At 40.6% G+C, this 20,495-nt stretch overlaps 1 protein-coding gene and 1 non-coding gene across 3 annotated transcripts in view; both read right to left on the minus strand.

Moving 5' to 3' along the window:
- The window catches only part of rhbdf1b (rhomboid 5 homolog 1b (Drosophila)), a 42,113-nt gene that overhangs the window by 12,443 nt on the left and 9,175 nt on the right, over positions 1 to 20,495 (minus strand). Inside the window, exons 2-4 of one of the 2 annotated variants that reach the window (XM_085465711.1) lie at positions 5,611 to 5,752; positions 2,537 to 2,670; positions 2,083 to 2,229 (exon numbers count right to left, since the gene is read on the minus strand). In XM_085465711.1, coding sequence (XP_085321837.1) covers positions 2,083 to 2,229; positions 2,537 to 2,670; positions 5,611 to 5,724 — 395 coding nt within the window. In that variant the 5' untranslated portion in view covers positions 5,725 to 5,752. The remainder of the gene's footprint in view (positions 1 to 2,082; positions 2,230 to 2,536; positions 2,671 to 5,610; positions 5,753 to 20,495) is intronic. The other variant, XM_085465712.1, reaches the window with a different exon arrangement.
- Positions 7,276 to 7,369, minus strand: trnai-uau (transfer RNA isoleucine (anticodon UAU)). The gene is made up of 2 exons: positions 7,332 to 7,369; positions 7,276 to 7,311 (listed from the first exon to the last, which is right to left on the minus strand). It is a non-coding gene; the product is annotated as a tRNA-Ile (tRNA).

Here is a 20,495-nt window from a genome sequence, read left to right on the forward strand (position 1 = left end):
AGTCAAACTGAGCGTGTGAACTTGCGGTGAATGGCAAAGTTATCTACCGTTTAATTTTGTGGCCTCCTTAACATGAATAATGACCCATAAAGAGCGCTCCGCTTGTCCTCCAGATAAACAAACATCAGGGTGTCCTCCAAGATACCCCGCGTGCACACAACAAATCACACTCAGAGACGTGCTTTGTTTGAATAGTAAAGATTTAGCATGGATTCGTGAACTCTTGCGGAGGAGGGACCTCAGCTAACCTCCACGAGTCACATACAATCGAACATCAAACGCGTCCTGTGCTTCTTCCACAAATGCAAATAAAAAGCTAATACATTTCTGCAAGATGAAATTAGAACATTAGGACACTCTCTTTTGAAGAGTATCTGTAGGTTTGAGTTGCGGCTCCGTCTTCAAACGTTTACATTAATTTAATTCTGTTTAAGCAGCCGCTTTGAAGTGGTATGACGCACATAAGATAGCCAGAATGAGCGTTTGTGTTATGTTGTCTCCTACAAACCATGTGGTCCTGTGTATGACCTGGACTGACACCAACAAACCCTCGCAGCTGTGGCATGAAGAAAATGTGACCAATGAGTTTGAAAATCTTTTAAACCACCATGTCAACTGAAAACATAACAAAGACAACACATTAAATGCTGAAACTTGTACATCTTAATGTTTTTTGGAAAAGACGTTGGGACAGTAATGTGTTTTTCTTTGTGTTGCATCAAGTGTGAACCAAAGTTAGTTTTGAAAAACACATTTGCACAGTTATTGCTTGACACGCAGTTTCAGCCGCTCAACGCTGTCATATTTAATAATGTATCAGTTACTGCAGGCAGGCCAGTTTAGTACTGTCATACAGTACTGAGCAAAACTCATGAGTCACCCCTCATTTCTTTATGTTTTGCTTCCAAGGAGACTGACTTTTCCTATCACTTTTTAAAGTGTTCTTCTCTGGGCTTTCTCAGGCTCTTTCATTGGCTTCTTTCAGTCCCATCCTTGTATCTGACCATTTTCAGATGAATAATATTTTTGTTTGTAAAGCCACTTAACACTGACCTATGAATCATTCAAGCATAAAACAGGCACGTACCTCAAAGGATGGACCAGTGTTGTTTCTACATGTAACAGACAACTTAGCAGTAACCCATTGTAAACTGTATCTTTGGACACTTACTAACAGCCTTCTAAGTCAGGAACACATAATTTGTTCCAATTTCTTTGGCTGAATCAAAGAAAAATGCCAAAAGTAAAACAGTTTTGACAGACATAAAATAGCATTTTTGCATTCATAAATGATGACTGCCATAATATAATGTAAATATAAATATGACATGAAGCGTTCTGGGTGATAAACATGTCATCATCATAAAATGTATCAAATCTTACACGAACATTTCAAAAGAAAATCATTTTTTAATTTATTTCTATTATTTTCAATATAGCGTGTAAATGCTTCACAAATCAGCTCCATTTTTACTGAGAATTTCAACATGTTTTAAAGATAAAGCACAAACACAACACAGATATGTCACCTTTGGAGTTAAAGGTGTGATCTTACAAGCAAATAGCATCTGTTTTGAAGACTCAGTAGTTATTTGATGTCTGTATGTTAGTCCACCAGCTTTCAGTCTCAGTTTAGCTGTTTTACTCAATGTTAAGGCTGGATTAGACATTAAGCAACAAACATGTTTTTAGCATCACTGGACAAAAAAAATAAACCCATATTAACCTTTCAGCATACTGCAAATCAAGTGGAGTGACAGAGAACTGGAGTCCTTTACTTCCTTTTGGGCTTTGTCTTTGGGATTTAGGAAATCGAACCTGTGCTGAAAGCCCATTTTCAGGTCCTGTTTTAGATCAGGTGAGTAGTTTAAAGGATAGAATTTGTGTTGCAACGGGTTAAGCAGTAGCTTTTCACCTGAAAGTCTGAGTCAAGACTCACATGACAAGATGTTTCAACTAACTAAGTCCATGCTGGCATCCCTGGAGCTTGCTGAAACCCAATAATCTACCACTAGTCAAAAAAAATCAACTAACAGCTTCTACTCGCTGTTATCCTGGCCCCCTACTTCACCTCTCATGTACCTGATGATTTGTTTTGGTATAGATGAACGCCGCCGGGTCAGTATCTTGGGGATACAGGACCGCCTTCGGATGGTTGACACCCTCCTGGGGCTCCTCTGGCCCTTTGGGGGAACGGTGTTGATGCGTTCAAAGTGCACCCTTTTCTCACTACGTTCACATCGGAGTAAGAGGTTTGAAGGGAGACAAAGAGGGAAAGAAAAAAGAAAAAAGCAAGGCCAAAGTAAAAGGGGGGGAAAGAGAAAAAAGAGAGCAGGATTAATTGAAAGGAAGCAAAAGCATCTAATAGTTTAGTTGAGGAATTATTAGAATTATGGATTTTGCTTGCAGAAGCAGAAAGAGGAAATTAGCAGCTGGAGAAAATAGGAAGAGAGGACAGAGGAGTTCTCTTTATACCCCTGTGTGTGTGTGTGTGTGTGTGTGTGTGTGTGTGTGTGTGTGTGTGTGTGTGTCTAACCTTTTAATGGACTGAGTGATGGAGGGCAATCTCTCCGCAGGAGGTCTGAGGTAGTTGTTGGAGGTTTCCAAGGCAGCAATGCAGGTCTGAGGGTTTTCCCCTGGCATGCTGACGCTGCGCAGGCGCCTCACTGGCTGTAACGTAAACACACATAAACACACACACAAATGATACAATCATGCTCTGTACCACTGGGAATGAGTGACTGCATGTCAAGGAACAAGCTAATTCCACACAGAAGAAGCAATCCGCTAGGGTTAGAGTTTTCAGTGCTACGGTCTTCTTCATTTGATGGAATTTACTGAGTTGCCACCAGAGATGGGCAGTAACGTGTTACAAGTAACGCGTTACTGTAATCTGATTACTTTTTTCAAGTAACAAGTAAAGTAAGGGATTACTATTGCAAAAAAACGGTAATTAGATTGCTGTTACTTCCCGTAGGCACGCTGCGTTACTGCGTTACTAAAACCGTGATTTTTTTGCTAGAGTGTCTCATGACAGTGACGTAAGCAAGTGCGACGTTTGTGACAACAGCTGTGTGCAGATCAACAATGGATCATATATCGAGTGCGGAGAGAGTATGAGCGTGCAGCGTTTAAAGCGTGGAAGTACTGACCTTACTTTGAGTTTGATTCCATAAAAAGTGACAAAAACATTAGCGTCCGTTGTGCGTGGGAAGAAAACTTCTTTTTACAGCGAAAAAAACCCCCTAAAAGCAAGCACCGAGTGCTCAACGACGTAATGGGAAATTCACAGAGAAACTCGCGGATTCTTCAACTGACCGCGGCACACCTGCACCAGGGTAAACCTCCACCTACCCCACTCCTGGTTTACAGGTGAAAATAGAGCAACAGGACCGCTAGTCTTTGACTTTATTTATTTTCTGCTGTGTTTTACTTTCATCTACAGTGGGGCAAAAAAGTATTTAGTCAGCCACCAATTGTGCAAGTTCCCCCACCTAAAATGATGACAGAGGTCAGTAATTTGCACCAGAGGTACACTTCAACTGTGAGAGACAGAATGTGAAAAAAAAATCCATGAATCCACATGGTAGGATTTGTAAAGAATTTATTCGTAAATCAGGGTGGAAAATAAGTATTTGGTCAATAACAAAAATACAACTCAATACTTTGTAACATAACCTTTGTTGGCAATAACAGAGGTCAAACGTTTACTATAGGTCTTTACCAGGTTTGCACACACAGTAGCTGGTATTTTGGCCCATTCCTCCATGCAGATCTTCTCGAGAGCAGTGATGTTTTGGGGCTGTCGCCGAGCAACACGGACTTTCAACTCCCGCCACAGATTTTCTATGGGGTTGAGGTCTGGAGACTGGCTAGGCCACTCCAGGACTTTCAAATGCTTCTTACGGAGCCACTCCTTTGTTGCCCGGGCGGTGTGTTTTGGATCATTGTCATTTTGGAAGACCCAGCCTCGTTTCATCTTCAAAGTTCTCACTGATGGAAGGAGGTTTTGGCTCAAAATCTCACGATACGTGGCCCCATTCATTCTGTCCTTAACACGGATCAGTCGTCCTGTCCCCTTGGCAGAAAAACAGCCCCATAGCATGATGTTTCCACCCCCATGCTTCACAGTAGGTATGGTGTTCTTGGGATGCAACTCAGTATTCTTCTTCCTCCAAACACGACGAGTTGAGTTTATACCAAAAAGTTCTACTTTGGTTTCATCTGACCACATGACATTCTCCCAATCCTCTGCTGTATCATCCATGTGCTCTCTGGCAAACTTCAGACGGGCCTGGACATGCACTGGCTTCAGCAGCGGAACACGTCTGGCACTGCGGGATTTGATTCCCTGCCATTGTAGTGTGTTACTGATGGTGACCTTTGTTACTTTGGTCCCTGCTCTCTGCAGGTCATTCACCAGGTCCCCCTGTGTGGTTCTGGGATCTTTGCTCACCGTTCTCATGATCATTTTGACCCCACGGAATGAGATCTTGCGTGGAGCCCCAGATCGAGGGAGATTATCAGTGGTCTTGTATGTCTTCCATTTTCTGATGATTGCTCCCACAGTTGATTTTTTCACACCCAGCTGCTTGCCTATTGTAGATTCACTCTTCCCAGTCTGGTGCAGGTCTACAATACTTTTCCTGGTGTCCTTCGAAAGCTCTTTGGTCTTGGCCATGGTGGAGTTTGGAGTCTGACTGTTTGAGGCTGTGGACAGGTGTCTTTTATACAGATGATGAGTTCAAACAGGTGCCATTCATACAGGTAACGAGTGGGGGACAGAAAAGCTTCTTACAGAAGATGTTACAGGTCTGTGAGAGCCAGAGATTTTCCTTGTTTGAGGTGACCAAATACTTATTTTCCACCCTGATTTACGAATAAATTCTTTACAAATCCTACCATGTGAATTCATGGATTTTTTTTTCACATTCTGTCTCTCACAGTTGAAGTGTACCTCTGGTGCAAATTACTGACCTCTGTCATCATTTTAAGTGGGGGAACTTGCACAATCGGTGGCTGACTAAATACTTTTTTGCCCCACTGTATTTGAAAGACTGAGTGTAAACACAAAAAATATTTTATTTTATGTGCTGGAATGTGCAGAAAATAGTTTTAAATGTTAAACAAATTTCTTCCAGTCAGAGAATGTTGCATATAATTTAATTTTTGCTAAAAGTTAAAAGATTAAAACTAATAAAACAAGTTTTAAAAAAAGAGACTTTTCCATTTGATTACATTTTGTATGATGGATTATGTAGAAAAAGTAGAATTGGGCTGAAAGATCTATCGCTTTATCACCTCTTCAGGTTGTAAATCGTGTTTTTAAAAAGTAACTAAGTAACTAAGTAATTAATTACTTATGAAAATAAGTAATCAGTAAAGTAACGGGATTACTTTTGGGGGGAAGTAATCAGTAATTAGTCACTGATTACTTTTTTCAAGTAACTTGACCAACACTGGTTGCCACCAGGTGAAAGACCGCCAGATGTTGTTGAAAGCGCTCAAAAACATTGATTTTTTTCCAGTATAACATGTGCTTGTAGTCAGAATTTTACACCTCTTATCTTCCTTTTACTCCAGACATGCTTTTGAGTCCTGTGCCTTCACCTGGTTGGGCGCTGGCGTGTCATCCGGTGTCAGCTGGATGGTTGGGATGTCCAGTTTCAGCCATGGTGGCTTCTTCCTCTGCAGGCTGCTGTTCCTGCTGCTCGGCTCATCCATGCTCGCTGCCTCTCCTGACACCTGCCAGCTGGGCAACACAAACAGAGAAGGAAATGGGTTTTTGGAAAAAGTGCTCAGACAAATTACCGAACTGTCACAAGCCAAAAAATCCAAAGTGACCAGCTTGGTCGATTAATCGCAGACAGTAGACAGAGCGTGCTAACAATAAACAGCTGTAATCCACGTGATGTGACCTCGCACAGACACAGTACTGAGGCAAATTCCTGAATAATCCAAATTATGAGCCACTAGTCTGCCAACAACTTGAAGTCTTTTCCTAACAAACTGAATCACAGTGTGGAGTGACACTGAACCACAGTTGAGCAGGTCTACTATATGATCTTCTTTCAGATGATTGTGTCAACTGAATTACTGACTGAAATAAACATGCTGATATTATTAGGAGCAGCGGCCCACTATTTTCTTATTCTGGCCACAAGCAAGCTGCACCGTTCCGCCTCCGGTGTCCTGAAGTTTAACTCCTCAACACTGATAGCTTCAGTTTGCTCCTTTGCTCCAGGTAAGGCTCAAACTCACAAACTTAGCATTACTCTGCTGTTTGCCGTCTTACAAGCAGCACTGCAGCACATTTAGATAACTTAATGAAAACACATGACACATTATTTCAGCTGAGCTTAAACTTTTCCCAAACACCAGTTAATATTTTCTCCATTCCCACAGGATACTCAACATTTATCTGCAAACTAAGATCTACCAGTACTTACTCCTCCCCTGGAGTTTTGGAGGCACGTTGGTGCAGCTATGTTTCACAACCACAAGGTGGCACTAAGCTGCTCACATGGAAGGCTTGTGCTCAGATAAAACACAAGCACGCCACTTGTGTGGAGAGAAATGGATGCTGTTGCACTGCAGGCCGCCCGTTAACAGACAGCATCAGACAGAAAATTTGACCCAAGCTGAGCCACACCAGCAGACGGAAAGATAAAAAAAAGAAAATAAAAGGCCGAAGCTTCCACTGATCTCAGTTGCTCACTGGTTTATGACTTTGAAGGCATTCAGAGAGTGAAAAGGGGTTTTCCTGTTTATCTGTTTCCACAGCAGCTGTATGGGAATTCATGAGACATTTCCTCAGTTTGTGAATGTTTGCTCTGGAACTTTTTAATAATGTGCAGAACCAAAACTGTCATTTGTTTCTCAAAGCTGCTGCTGCTTGATGATGTGTGCACATTTTGTCTGTTTACTGTCTCACTGTTTATTTAGTTACTCTACTCTAAAAACGATCCTGACCTACTGGCATATGTGAATTATCTGATTAATTATCTGTGTTGGTGTAATTGATGTTCTATATGTGATATATTGTGAAAAGTTCTTGCTGTGCTGAAGAGTCAAGCACCGTCTTTAGAGTAATTTTTAAACTACTTTGTGCTCATTGCTTAAAGAATATCAGACAAAGTATTGTGTAGCTATCAAAAGCCAGCAGTGTGTTTGTGGGGTTAAAGTTGTCATCAACTTAGCACTACTCTACCCTCCCACGCACGCACACACACGGTCTGGCTTAAATCTCATAAACCGAAGAGCCTAAAACTTCACTGCTCCAGGTGAGGCTCGAACTCACAACCTCGGCATCGCTCTGCAGGTTACTGTCTTATAAGTACCGCGCGCTGACCGATTGCGCCACTGGAGCCCCTGTAGGATGTCTGCATTTCAGCTCATTTTGAGAAGTCTTTCTCAGATCACAGTTACAGCCTGTGCCAAGTGGAAGTCCTTATGCATGAGTGAAGGGGACTATTACTGCATAATAGGACATCTGCATGGGGCTCGAGTGAGAAGTAATGAGCGACCACCGCCGAGGTTTCTGCTGCGAATTGTTCTGTGATTCGTGGCAGTGAGTGAAATTACAGGCTCTCCTCTTTTGCCATAAAGTCAACAATAATCTCTTCCATCATAGGTGATCCCGGAGCTGATATTCAGACTTCTGGCCAGAAAATCAAAGGCGGCAGCAGGAGTACTTCTTGATGCAAACGAATCCAGACAGGACGGCATGTACTTCCAAAGCCCAAGAACTCCTGCACACAAACCTATAGAGTTGCAGCAAAAACGCGAAGGAATCTCTGTTTTGGATAACTTAGCTTGTCATTTCGAGAGTGTATTTTTCAGTAAAATCCGATTTTCTTGTGTATCTGCTCTCAGGCGAAAAGGCCATGTCTATTTTGATAGTGATCTTTACATGGCAGTGCCTACAGAGCAGGTGTGAACTCGATGTTGTCAGTATAGGGTGGGCGTTTGCACAAATAAAGCGTGATTACTCAGCTGCAGATGGTAGTAGGAGTAGTGACACAACAAGGAGCGTGAGTTGTGCATGTTCTTTGTTGTAGACAGTATGTTTAGCTGTATTATATGCTGGAGCTATTCAGGTTGGTGGAGTCTGGGAGGTTTGGTTTGGCTAAAACAAACTCATTTCTGCTAAGCACAGTTTATTTTGGAGGGGTTGTGACAGATTTAAGTGAAAAGTGGAAGGGTTCACCACAATCATTTGTCTAGGTGGTAAAAACGTCAGTCCTGACAGAATAATCGTACCTTCTGTTAGATTGCTTCAACCTTAACTGTATTGTTCTCTAATACTCAGCCTACACTATAAATATTCATGTTACATATCAACACAAACCGTTAGTGACAGCAGAACATAAGACTGAAGGAGCGGCAGCGTCATCCCTTATCAAATAATGTATCTCAATATTGCATTAGACTGCCAAATATTTTGTGCAGACATTCATGGTTCCCAGGGGATAAGTCTACTGACTTTGACGATCCCCCCGATTGCTCAGCCGCCACCATGAGGTTTATATTTGTGGTTTTGCATGAGCTGTCTAGACTGCCATGAAATTTTGCACAGATGTTTCTCTCTCGAGGCAAATCGTTAGGCTTAATTTTCACCTTATCCAATACTTTGTTTTGCATTTAAAGTCTGCAAAACTAATCACACCCTCATCAGCTTGCTCTTTGCGCTTTGTCTTTAGTCCAGCAAGATTTCTTAATGACCTGTTTAAGATGATTATAAATGCTTTTTAAGACTTATTTCACATCCATATTGGCAGAAGAAAAGGATGAGGGATACGAATGAGAATCACAGAGCCAGAATTAGTCCAGAGCACCACCACTTTAATGTCAGCGTAGCTCCAAGCACTGTCTGGAGTTACAGGAGTGATGCTGCTAATGCAGAGTGGGTTTCACTGGAGTGGGATTTTCGGTACTGCTGTTGGTGTGTTATGGCAACCGATGTTTTTCTGACTTCCTGCGCAACTGTACAGCTTTAACACCTAACATGTTCACTTATGAGTGGGTATGTCGCATTAGCAGACACCTCACACTGCAAAACAAAACACAAGCTGGGTGTTTTATACACGCTGTAGTTTCCATTAGTGGCTACTGGCAACATGTTGGTTTTAATTTATAGTTTTGTTACTGCATGGTCAATAATACCCCGCCCCTTCCAAAAAAAGATAATTAACAAATGTATAAAAAAAAACTTCAGAATGTGGAGGTTTTCAGACACTTTAAGGCCCAAAATTAATGTGACTGGAATTTACACTTTAAAGACCCTGTTATAAATACCTACTAACATGCTAAAACACTAACAAAAATCCATTGTGTGGTTTTCTATCCAGAAATGGAAATTTTTACTGTATTGGCAGCGTGTTTGGGATCATTGTCATACTGGCTAAACATACAACAATACTTCAATCTTTCTGGATCAGTAATTCCATCTATTTTGAGAAGATCTTCAACACTGCTGTCTGAAATGCAGCCTCAACCCATGAAAGAGCCTCCACTGTGTTTTACAGATGGCTGTTATTTGACCTCTTTCCTGACCTAGATGAGAATCCGAAGCAAAAAATTTAGACCTAAAAAAGACCTAAGGCAACTGATTTTAAATCCAGTTCTTGTGTAATTTGGCACATCTCTGTCTTTTCTCCCTGTTTCCTTTCCTTAAGAATAATGGCTTCTTGACAGCCACTCTTCACTGAGACAGACTGATGAACCAAAAGGCCAGATGCATCTCTAAGGTCCTGTGTCAGGTCTTTGTTGGATTATTTCCTATTTCTGTAAGTCATGACTTTCATGTACTGTTCATCTGCTGTAAATAGCATTTAGGCCTGCCACTTCTTCTCTTGTCCTCCACTTGTCTAGTTTCCTCAAACTTTTCAAGGAAACACTGAACAGCATGCTCAGATTAGACCAAGTTTTAGGCTTTTTGTAAAAATGTACGGTTTATTGGTGCAAAAATACTGTTTTACGTCTGTCAAACATTTTTTATAGATTCAACGAAAGAAAACGTGTGTTTTTTCAACTGGCTGCTAGCAAAGTGATTCAGTTTAAAATGGGTTCTTTGCTATGTTGTCTGTTATGTGTAGACACAACACTCTCTCCTCCTTTGAGTTGGGTTCTTTTTCATGATTGAATGATTCGTAGGTCAGTGTTAAGTGGTTTTACAAACAAAACATTCCTCTGAAAAGGTCCGGTACAAGGACTGGACTGAAAATAAGTGCTGATGAAAGACTGAAAGGCCTTTAGAAAGCCTGCAGAACAGTTGCTCAGGACCACTTTTTAAAAATTACAAGAAACTCTGGGACAGTACAGTATACAGTAAACACTAGCGTGCTACTGCCAATTTTCAAGGTGATCAAACAGATGTAATTACAGTGTGGCTTTGAACTCAGATTATCTAATAAAGTATTTTAGAATTCTTCTTTGTAAGTTGAGAATGCACATGTAGATGTAGAGTGCATTCATGCACTGGGCCAACGCAATTTTTGGTCACAAAGTAAAATATCAAACAAAAGTTGGATTCCGTTCTTTTCGCCTCTCAGCTGCCTGTGTCAGTGTTTTGGTGCCTCTGCGGTCACATGAAGGAGTCTGCGCGTTCTTTTATAAACACACCCCTGCAAATAGAAGGCTTCACTAAAATCCTTTGCTTCACCACATCCTTTGCTTATTTTGTAGTGGTGATATTGTGTGTGCACGGCAACATGAACTCAGGCACTCTGATATGCACTTTTCAAGTAAGGTCAAAATTCACTCACATGCATGTACTACACAGCACTCGCCTCAGCCCCCCGCATCAGGTCTTCGTAGGTCTCTGCTAGAAGGTGCAAAGCGGTCCAAAATCAATATCCCCATTTTTCATCTGGTTTTGTAACATTCGCCATTTGTTATTCCATAATCTTGATCTCTCTCCTCTTTTTTTCCCTCTAGTTGGATTTTTCATGACAGGCAGATTAGGTTATGTAATCCCCGTGCTGTATGCCACATGACATCGCCCTGCTGTTCAGCCACAGAAGCTTGTACTGCCCACGATTCGATGGAGGTGATGCTGTGATAGTGTCGTGAGCAGGATGTTGTGTCACTGATATCAGTGAGTCAAATTGAGCAAAAAAGCAAAAGATAGTGTCATCACATAATCCAACTTGCCAGTAAAGAGCCTTCATATTTCAGTTCTGAAAATTATCCTCTCCTTTTGAAAGCATTAAGACTGACTACTTGCTCTGGATGAAGTAGCATACTTTTTATGATAGCAAAAAAGAACGTTTAAAGGCTTTTAAGTTCTTATTTTGGCTTCAATTTGCCATCAAAACTCCAATGTTGTCATGTCAAAGTGTTACCTCAAAGGAAATATGAACTTCTGTGCACAGCCTGCTGTGCTTTCAGGGGACTGCAGCAGAATGGTAGCGTAATTGGATCTGCTTTACATGGAGTGACATTTGCTGACGTGTCGAGACAGAATAAAACAAAGGCATCTCTTTGGCACCGAAGCAGGACTTGTCCTGACACTGCTCCCTGATCCTTTGCCTCTGGGGTGGCTGTAGCTCAGGCGGCAGAGCAGGTCATCTACTGATCGGAAGGTTGGTGGTTCAACTCCTGGCTTCCCCTAGTCTGCATGCCAAATATCACTGGGCGAGATACTAACCCCAGATTAGTCTCTAATGCATCAATCGGAGTGTGAATGCGTGTTATTTCGCTAGAAAGCATCGGGTGAATGCACAAGTTGTGTAAAGTGCTTTGAGTGCTCAGAAGAGTAGAAAAGCGCTATATAAGAACCAGTTCATTTACCATTCTGGTGTTTGAGGCTGCAACCAGTAACTGTACCATGTAAAGCTACCGTGACTGCATGTCAGTAAGCTTTGATATTCAGTGGCTCATCATGTTAAGCAGGCCACAATCTGCTCTCTGCACTGTCTCCCTTTTATTCTCTAAATCTCTTGCCTTCTTTGTTCTTTTTCTTTCTTTTTGGCTCCTCTTTGAGGGTGCAAGACTTTCATTTACTCTGCTTTTTAATATTCAGTGTACTGCCCAAAAATTGTTTGGGTGCTTTGGTAGGATGGCTAAAAAAAATTCTGTATATTGAATATTTAAATCAGAGTGCTGTATTACATCAACTTCTTTCATGCAAAGACCGAGTAACACAGTTAACTTAATCCATGCATCTTTAGAATATTTAGCTTTAAAAACTCTGTGACAATGTGACACTTGGTAAACTAGCGTACCTGCCAGCCCAGCTGCTGCTGCTCCTGCCAGCCAGGCAAAAAACAGTCAATTAAAACACCCAGGCATCAACTGTTTCCTGCTGTCCAGTATAATCTCTGGGCACTGGGTTGGTTTTAGTGTTACTTTTCATTGTTTCCATTGGCAGGATCCATATGAGCTTCTTTTCTATTTTCTCTCCGGTAGCACATTTAGCACCCCTGGCATTTTATCTGTGATTGTACAGAATTTCATTCAGCAAGAAGTCAGAGAAGAGCAAAAAAGGCTTCTAGAGTTCTGGGAAGTAAGCAGGCTTAGCTTAGCTAGATTTCCACGACACAAGACGTCAATGCGTCTCTGTATCAGTGACTCCAGGCACTGTCTTCTACTTTTTGTAACAATTCATGTTCTCAGAGAGAAATGTTTTCTTCATTTTAAAACCCTTGGCTCGCTTTCCCTCAAAGATCAATGATGTCTGGCTAAATTTCTGTGCTTTGGTTTCATTGCTGGAAGCAAATCCACAAATCCCAATGATTCCACTTGATTTAAATACACTTGCATGGTGTGGCCATGCCTTAATACCAGCATAATTTTATTTTTACATATTTTGAATTGTGGAAAACCAATAAAAGTTTTTCAGCTGGCTGAAGCCAGTTTCATTGCAACCTTAATATACTGACTTTTGACAGATTGCCCAGACTAATCTTTTGCATTACTGTTGCCTTTGATAGCAAAGCAATAGCAACTCAAATAACAGTTCGTTACAAACCAAGATGTGCAGAAGAGCATCTTTGAATGCACAGTATACTGAACTTGAAGCAAATGGGCTACAGCAGCAGAAGACCACACTGCGTACCTGTCAGCTAAGAACAGGAAACTGAGGCTACAGTTTGTACCAGCTCACCAACTGCTACCAGTTGGACAAGATTGTAAAAGCATTGCCTGGTTTGATGTGTCTTGATTCCTGCTGCAATATTCTGATGGTGGGTCAAGGATTTGGCGTGAACAACATGAGGACATGGATCCATCCTGCCTTCTAGCTTGCTTCAGGGTGGTGATGTAATGGTGTAAGAGATATGTTTTTGGCAAATGCTGGGCCCCTTAGTACCAACTGAGCACCATTTAAACATCACAGCCTACCAGAGTATTGTTGCTGACCATGCTCATCCCTTTATGACCACATGGTATCCATCAAGATCACATAGTATGTCACATTCCTCAAATCAACTCAAACTGGTTTCTTGAACATAACGATGAGTTCACCGTACCTAAACAGCCTCCACAGTCACCAGCTCTAAATCCAACAGGGCACTTCTGGTATGTGGTGTAATGGGAGATTCATAACCTGAGTGTGCAGCCAGCAAATCTGCAGCAACCGTGTGATGTTATCATGTCAATATGGACCAAAATCACTGATGGATGCCACGAAGGATTAAGGCAGATCTGAGGGCAAAAGCAAGCTGTACCTACTACTGTATCCACTGAGTGTTAGTGAAGTTGTTACTTGGATTTTATTTGTGCAGTTCTTTCTAATAATAATGCCAGACAACTGTTAAATTTCAGGTCATATGTTTATTTTCATTTGAAGGATATATGGTATATTTAGTAAAGAGCCCTGGTGTTTCCTTTGCTCTCCAGCAAGAATGTGTTATAAAACTGACAATTATCAGTGCAGTTCCAAGTTGACTGGCTTGGACTCAGCATAAGATTAAAACTCAGACAGCCCAGGAGGGTTTGAACTTTATTACATTGGCACTGCTCTGTTCTAATAGGCACTACAACCTGCCAAACAGCACCACTGGGCCCATTTCAACTTCAGTGTTAAATTAGTTTTTCTTCGCAGGGCAGCGCTTTTCTGATTTACTGCCATTTCATTGCATTCATCTGTTCCTACAGATCCTTTTGCACACAAAAACCCTTCTCCCAGAGACTTCCCACAACTGTGCATCTCAGTTCTTTTAATTATTTGTTATGGTTATGTAACAATGCATGAAAATTGAATTGCATTGAATTATCTTGCGTGCTTCTATCATCCTACCCTCAATCCCAACCCCCTACAAAGGGACTACATTTGCTCTGGGCTCTCATCTGTGCCAGATGTTAGTCATAACACAGTAGGTCATTTCCTTTCTGTTTGCAGAGTTTGGATGATGAGTGCATGCGTGTGTTTCTCTAATCTGCTACTACCTCTAAACAAACACTAATAAATGATTAAACATCTGCCGCTACAGAAACAGAATTTCGGTCATGTCAGTAAGTAAAAACAAGAAATGATGAATGACAAATAAAAGAGAAGAGCAGTCACGTCTTTCCTTGCCAAAAACATTAATTAAAATTGTATGTTGACTTTTGGACTTCCTGACTTTCTAAATTTGGCAGCATTAAATGCTTCTTTTAGAGGGTTTCTTACTGTAAAAACATAAAAGTACTGTGCTGAATAAAAGATTTACAATAACATGTATAAAAGTAATTTAGATCTTTAGACATCATTAAGAGGAGACTTTAACTTTTGTGTCTATACCCCAACTCCTGGTTATAAGACGCAGCCTTATTTAACATTTTGGCAGCCACTCTGAGGCCGAACGCTGGCCAGAAAAGATTATTCACCACAGAAGTCTAAGTTGAACTCATTGCTAAATCGTGTTCTCAGCTGCATATCCGAAACATGCAATATGTTTGAAAAAGAACAAATAAACGAATAATATGAACATAACAGTTTATATTACCATCAGTCTTTGTGCCATAATCCAAGCAGCCACCTCCTCTCGTTGATACTATTTTTGCTTTTTCTTTCTGCAGCCTGCTTATTAAATGCGCTGGATGACAAAATGATTTTGCCCAGGTTAGTTATAATTAGGCTCAACCCAAATAAATGAGACTCAAATTTGACAAAATAAAAACATTGTAAAACAGAACAAGACTGTAAAGCAGCTCCTCAGAGACATCAGTGTTCAGAGTATTCAGCTGCACTGAACTGAATTATCTGGACTCACGATCAGATGAATTCAGCTATTTATCAATTATAAAATTCTATGTCCCAGACACAGGAAGGAAAGTGAGGATGTCGACTGATATTCATACCATTATTTGGTGATTTAAAAAAAAAGATTCCCGATATATCGGCCAACATATCTTTTTTCTTTCAGATACATGAAACATAAACAGATTTCCTAACATTTGTCATATGTAGTTATTTGTTTACTTATTTACAGTATCCCTCCGATGTCTATCTTTTAAATGTTCATTCATTGGCCAATATAAATTCCAATACTAATAGATTGGTAAAAAGCTAACAGACTGGTAAATTGGTAAGTTTCTATGCATTCTTACAAGAAAGCCCACCACTGATTGCCTGTTTAACATCAATCTGTAGATTGTTCACTTACAAGTTTGATTGTGCTGCAAAACGCGCTGACAGACTCACAGTGGGGGGTCTTAATGAGTTCAAACCATCTGTCTAAACACTGCTTTGATTGTCCTGCGGCGTCTGTCTTTTATCTTCTTACCGAAGATTACACGACAGTGAGCAATTCGTTAGTTAATCAGCCGCTGTGCAGATCAGCGCACAGGGGTGCGGGAACATATCCCACCCACTTAGACACACACACACAAAACCACCAAAAAGAAACCCACACACAAGTGACGCTGCTACTTAAGGCTACTGTATGTGTGTACATAAACACATCCCACTGTCAAACACAACACACTGGAATAATTTATAAAAGAGACAGGCTGATTAAGACCACACTGTAGTCTAAACCTGTCACAAAGACGTCTTTGACACCTTGCATCCCATTCCTTAGTGATGCTTGGTTTTCTCATTCACAGAAGATGAAAGTTTTTCAAGCAATTTTTCCATCTGCTTTTGAATCTTTGCACCATCTGCCACGACAAAAACTCTCAAGAGCTCCTCATCTATTTTAGAAGAAAACCACAGCCCTCACCTTCCTCTATAAGCAACCTCCCTCTGTGCCATAAAACTGCTTTAGTCAAACGTGATCTGGTTGCACACTTTGTAAAACAATTTTGAATTATTAAATGAAGCTGCAAGGCTTCTTATTGACAGAATCGCTTGTTTACAGCAGTTTGATGTTTCAAATGTCACAAAAAAGAATAAAATGTCAATTGATTTTATAAACTTTTGAAACTTTGCCTTGAGGACACTGGTACAATCAGAAGCAGAATTAAAATAAACAGAAATGTGCCGTGTTCATCCTGTCTGCCTTTCACAGCTACACTGTAGGCTAGGAAATGCCTCACATTCCTGGAAAGTACCTTGCAGCCTACTTCTACTCTAATTTGTCAGCTGCAGTATGATAAGTGTGAGAACCGTGACCGATCAACATCAGACTAGATATACGATGATCAACTTTTCCAAGGAATGTGTTACTAAAAAGCAGATTTTTATTCTTGTGAAACTGAAAAGCTGACAGGGAATAATATTGACTACAAGAGATGCGAAATCTTTAAAAAATTCAATTTGATATTGTGGTTTGACACATATTAATAAATGTAATAGGGGCAAGTTTTATTATCTCTAGTAAAGCTTTATTGCTCTCCCTTAACAATGGGTTAGAGGTACTATCACCCAGTAAAGGCTAAAAAAAAAAAGACACTTTTTATTCAGTTTTATTTACAGACCACCAGTTTGCAACAAAAGCCTTTTATGCTGTAAGGAAAAAAACTTACATATATGGAGAGTAACCCATGAGTCTCCTGTAGGCAAGCAGAGAAATGTTCCCTTTTACTCCAAGAACCAGATTTTATCATTACTTTCTAATAATTTATACACTCTAAAATCTAAATGCAAAGTTTATCTGCTTACAAATATGCTTGCCAGAATTGCTAGAATGTCCTTTTGTATGGGCTCAAAATGTGGTCATAAATATTTTGTACTTGTAAAAAAGATTTGTGTGTGTGTAAAAAAGATTTGTATGCGTAAAAAAGATTTGTGTGTGCGTAAAAAAGATTTGTATGTGTAAAAAAGATTTGTGTGTGCGTAAAAAAGATTTGTGTGTGGACTTAGAAAAAAAACCCCTGCAAGTTACAAGTACGGATTTTTGACCCTATTTTTCTTCCCTTCATCTGATTGGTCAATGTCATGTCAATCACAAATGTAACAATCCAATCAGAGAACAGATGGGTTTGGCTGTCGGAGGGGCGCTTTTTTGAACTGCAGGTCCTTGAAGGGTGATACCGTTTGAAGCTGGAGGATCGCTATATAAATATCCGATAGCAGCTAGGTCCCCTAACTTTCAGTAGCTGTTGAAAGGAAAAAGTTGTGGTATATCAGTGGTTAGAAATAACATTATTACTTTAGGATTAGTTTAAAAAAAAGTCAGGGCTGACCCAGGACCATTGCTGTGAGTCACAGTGCACAGCATAAAAGTCCTTTCACATCGGATGCAGGATGTGCTGCTAATGCTAACTGCTAACTAAAAGCAAAGGATCCAGAATTTGTTACGCTGGCTGCTGGGCTCTATGGGTTTTTGCAGCAGCTCTACCTGTACTAGATGCACCTGCTCCTTGCCTTTTCTATCTCTGACTTTATGTCCTCTACAAGAGTTTGTTTTTTTTGCTAGTTCTTCAAATGTTCAATAAAAACATGTATGCTAATTCATAACGAAGAAAGCTTTGTAATAAAGACTGTCATTTCCAAAACACTGCCCGCCCCCACCCCGCAGTCCGCTGCGCTGTTGAAAAGGCTGTGGAAGTCCCTGTATTAAACACGTAGACCTGTGACACAAAAATCACCGAACTCGGACGACCACAGACTGTTCCTTCGTGGTGATGAAGGAAAACGCTGGGTTGGCATGTAAAAGGGCATTTATTCCCTTCAAAGACCTGCAGTTCAAAAAAAGCGCCCCTCGACAGCCAAACCCATCTGTTCTCTGATTGGATTGTTACATTTGTGATTGACATGACATTGACCAATCAGATGAAGGGAAGAAAAATAGGGTCAAAAATCCGTACTTGTAACTTGCAGGGTTTTTTTTTCTAAGTCCACACACAAATCTTTTTTACACATACAAATCTTTTTTACGCACACACAAATTCTTTTTACACATACAAATATTTTTTACACATACAAATCTTTTTTACGCACACACAAATTCTTTTTACACATACAAATCTTTTTTACGCACACACAAATTCTTTTTACACATACAAATCTTTTTTACGCACACACAAATTCTTTTTACACATACAAATATTTTTTACACACACAAAACTTTTTTACACATACAAATCTTTTTTACAAGTACAAAATATTTATGACCACATTTTGAGCCCATACTTTTGCCTTAATGCAGAGGGCAACGGCATAAAAAAGCTGCTTAGCTATACAAAGATAAACAGAAGCCCAAACAATGAGAGCAGGTCAGAGGTCAAATCTGCCTCTTAGTACAATCATGTCTCTCAACTAGTGAGCTATCGAAGCAGGATGGATTTAATTGGGGCAGAAGCGGGAAGTAAAAAATCGACACCTACACTTCCTGCACTCTTAGTTTTGCATAATCCAAAAGTCTCAGATGTGTTTCACAAAGGAAAAAAAATGTCTCCTATGAATGTCATTAAGAGATTAAAGGATTGGCACAGACTAACGGCATCAAGTGTTTCCACACTGTAGATTGACACGTGGCCCGTGGGGAAGCAGTTTCAGACTGACAAGCAGGAAAGACGTGCGTGCATTCAAAATCCGACCCGCTGCACTTTAATTCACACCCACACAATTCTGATGAAGCAGTCTGCATAGGAAGACAAGCCTTTTTATCTGTGCAGAGCTAGCGATCGCGTCGAACCTCAAGGTAACCATTGCTGGGAAGCAAACAGTTCATAACACATCAAACTGTGACAGTGATGCCAGTAAAAAAAAGTGGCAAAAGTTGCAAGGATGCATTCATTAAGGCTGGGAAAAGTTCTCCAAGGACGTTATAACGTAATAATGGGACGCGACCTCACGCTGCCTCTTGACTTGAGATGACCTGGAATGCATCAAGGCAGAGAGGAGAGGAAAAACAGAAAAACAGATGGAGAGAAAATGGTTTTTATGTCATGTTGGGAGAAGATGAAAGATGGGTAAGAAAAAAAAAAAGACATGCTGCACCAAGTCAAAGAGCATAAAAAACCCAAAGGAAATCCAGTGCAAAGCAGAGAACAAACAGTGTGATACTGTGTGGAGAGGAGATGGACACAGAACACACAAAATATCCCTCTGAAACGAAAACAGTCATCTGCATGTCCAAACAACACAAACAAGCTGTTTGTTGTGTATGTGTATGCATCCATGTACACGTCTGTCTGTCTGCTATGCCAAACATCTGCATCCGTTTACCTGTTTCTGCCTTTTAGTTACAGAGTTTCGTTTCGGTGCATGAAATCCTTGACATGTTCATCTTGTCAGAGCATTGAGAAGCCTGTAACTGAATTTCCTGAGCAATGCAGATACGATCAAGCTTTGAATTACACTGCACTATTAGGACGTTATTTACACATTAAGCAAATGAAGCATTCGTGTGGCAATCGCCATCTTTGTGTACTGAAACTGGATGTGACAAGCGGATATGGATCACACTGTCAGACAACACATCAGTCGGCATTTGACTCGTCAGTCTCAAGTCCGAGGCCCACTTGTCCTGTAAACTTTCCACAGACTTGTAACCACAGCTATCGTCCCCCTGGTGGCTATCAAAAACATTGCAAGCTTAAAGGCTAAAAGCACTTCTCTTCATTTCGCTCAAAGCACTGAATCCATCTTTTATAGTTTTACGTATAATCTTTTCGGATTAATTGATGGTATCATTATTAGTTTAAACAGTAGGTAATTATTGGCAACTGCAGATAATTCAACACAAAAGACTCGATGGAAAACCTCTCTGTAAGAATTAGCCTGCAGCATTGCCATTCATCACTTTAAATGTTCCAACACCTCATAGCTTCATAGCATATATCGCTGCCAAAAATGCAGCTGGAGAGAGCGCAGCAGTTTACAGCCCCTGTGCCTGGTATGGGACTTGAGATGATGGTGCAGAGTTTTGCCAGCAAGAACGGAAGACTGGTTCCCCCGCCTACCATCCTGGTCTGTTATAAGGTGGCAACACCAGACTGAACAATAACGTGAGGGAAGAAGAGACAAAAAGAAAGGAAGAAAATACTGAACAAAAAGTCAGTGACAGAGGGTAAGAGAGACAGAAGCCAAAACAGAGTGAAAGAGACTACACAGTAACAGCCCCGGGAGAGCAGACTGAGACTGACGATGGGTTTTATGTTTCATGGCATCTTAGAATCAG

The sequence above is a fragment of the Copadichromis virginalis genome, linkage group LG8, assembly GCF_057382275.1.
Source record: "Copadichromis virginalis isolate Kocher_CV1m ecotype Utaka linkage group LG8, C_Virginalis_male_GT1.1, whole genome shotgun sequence".
NCBI classification, from domain to species: domain Eukaryota; kingdom Metazoa; phylum Chordata; class Actinopteri; order Cichliformes; family Cichlidae; genus Copadichromis; species Copadichromis virginalis.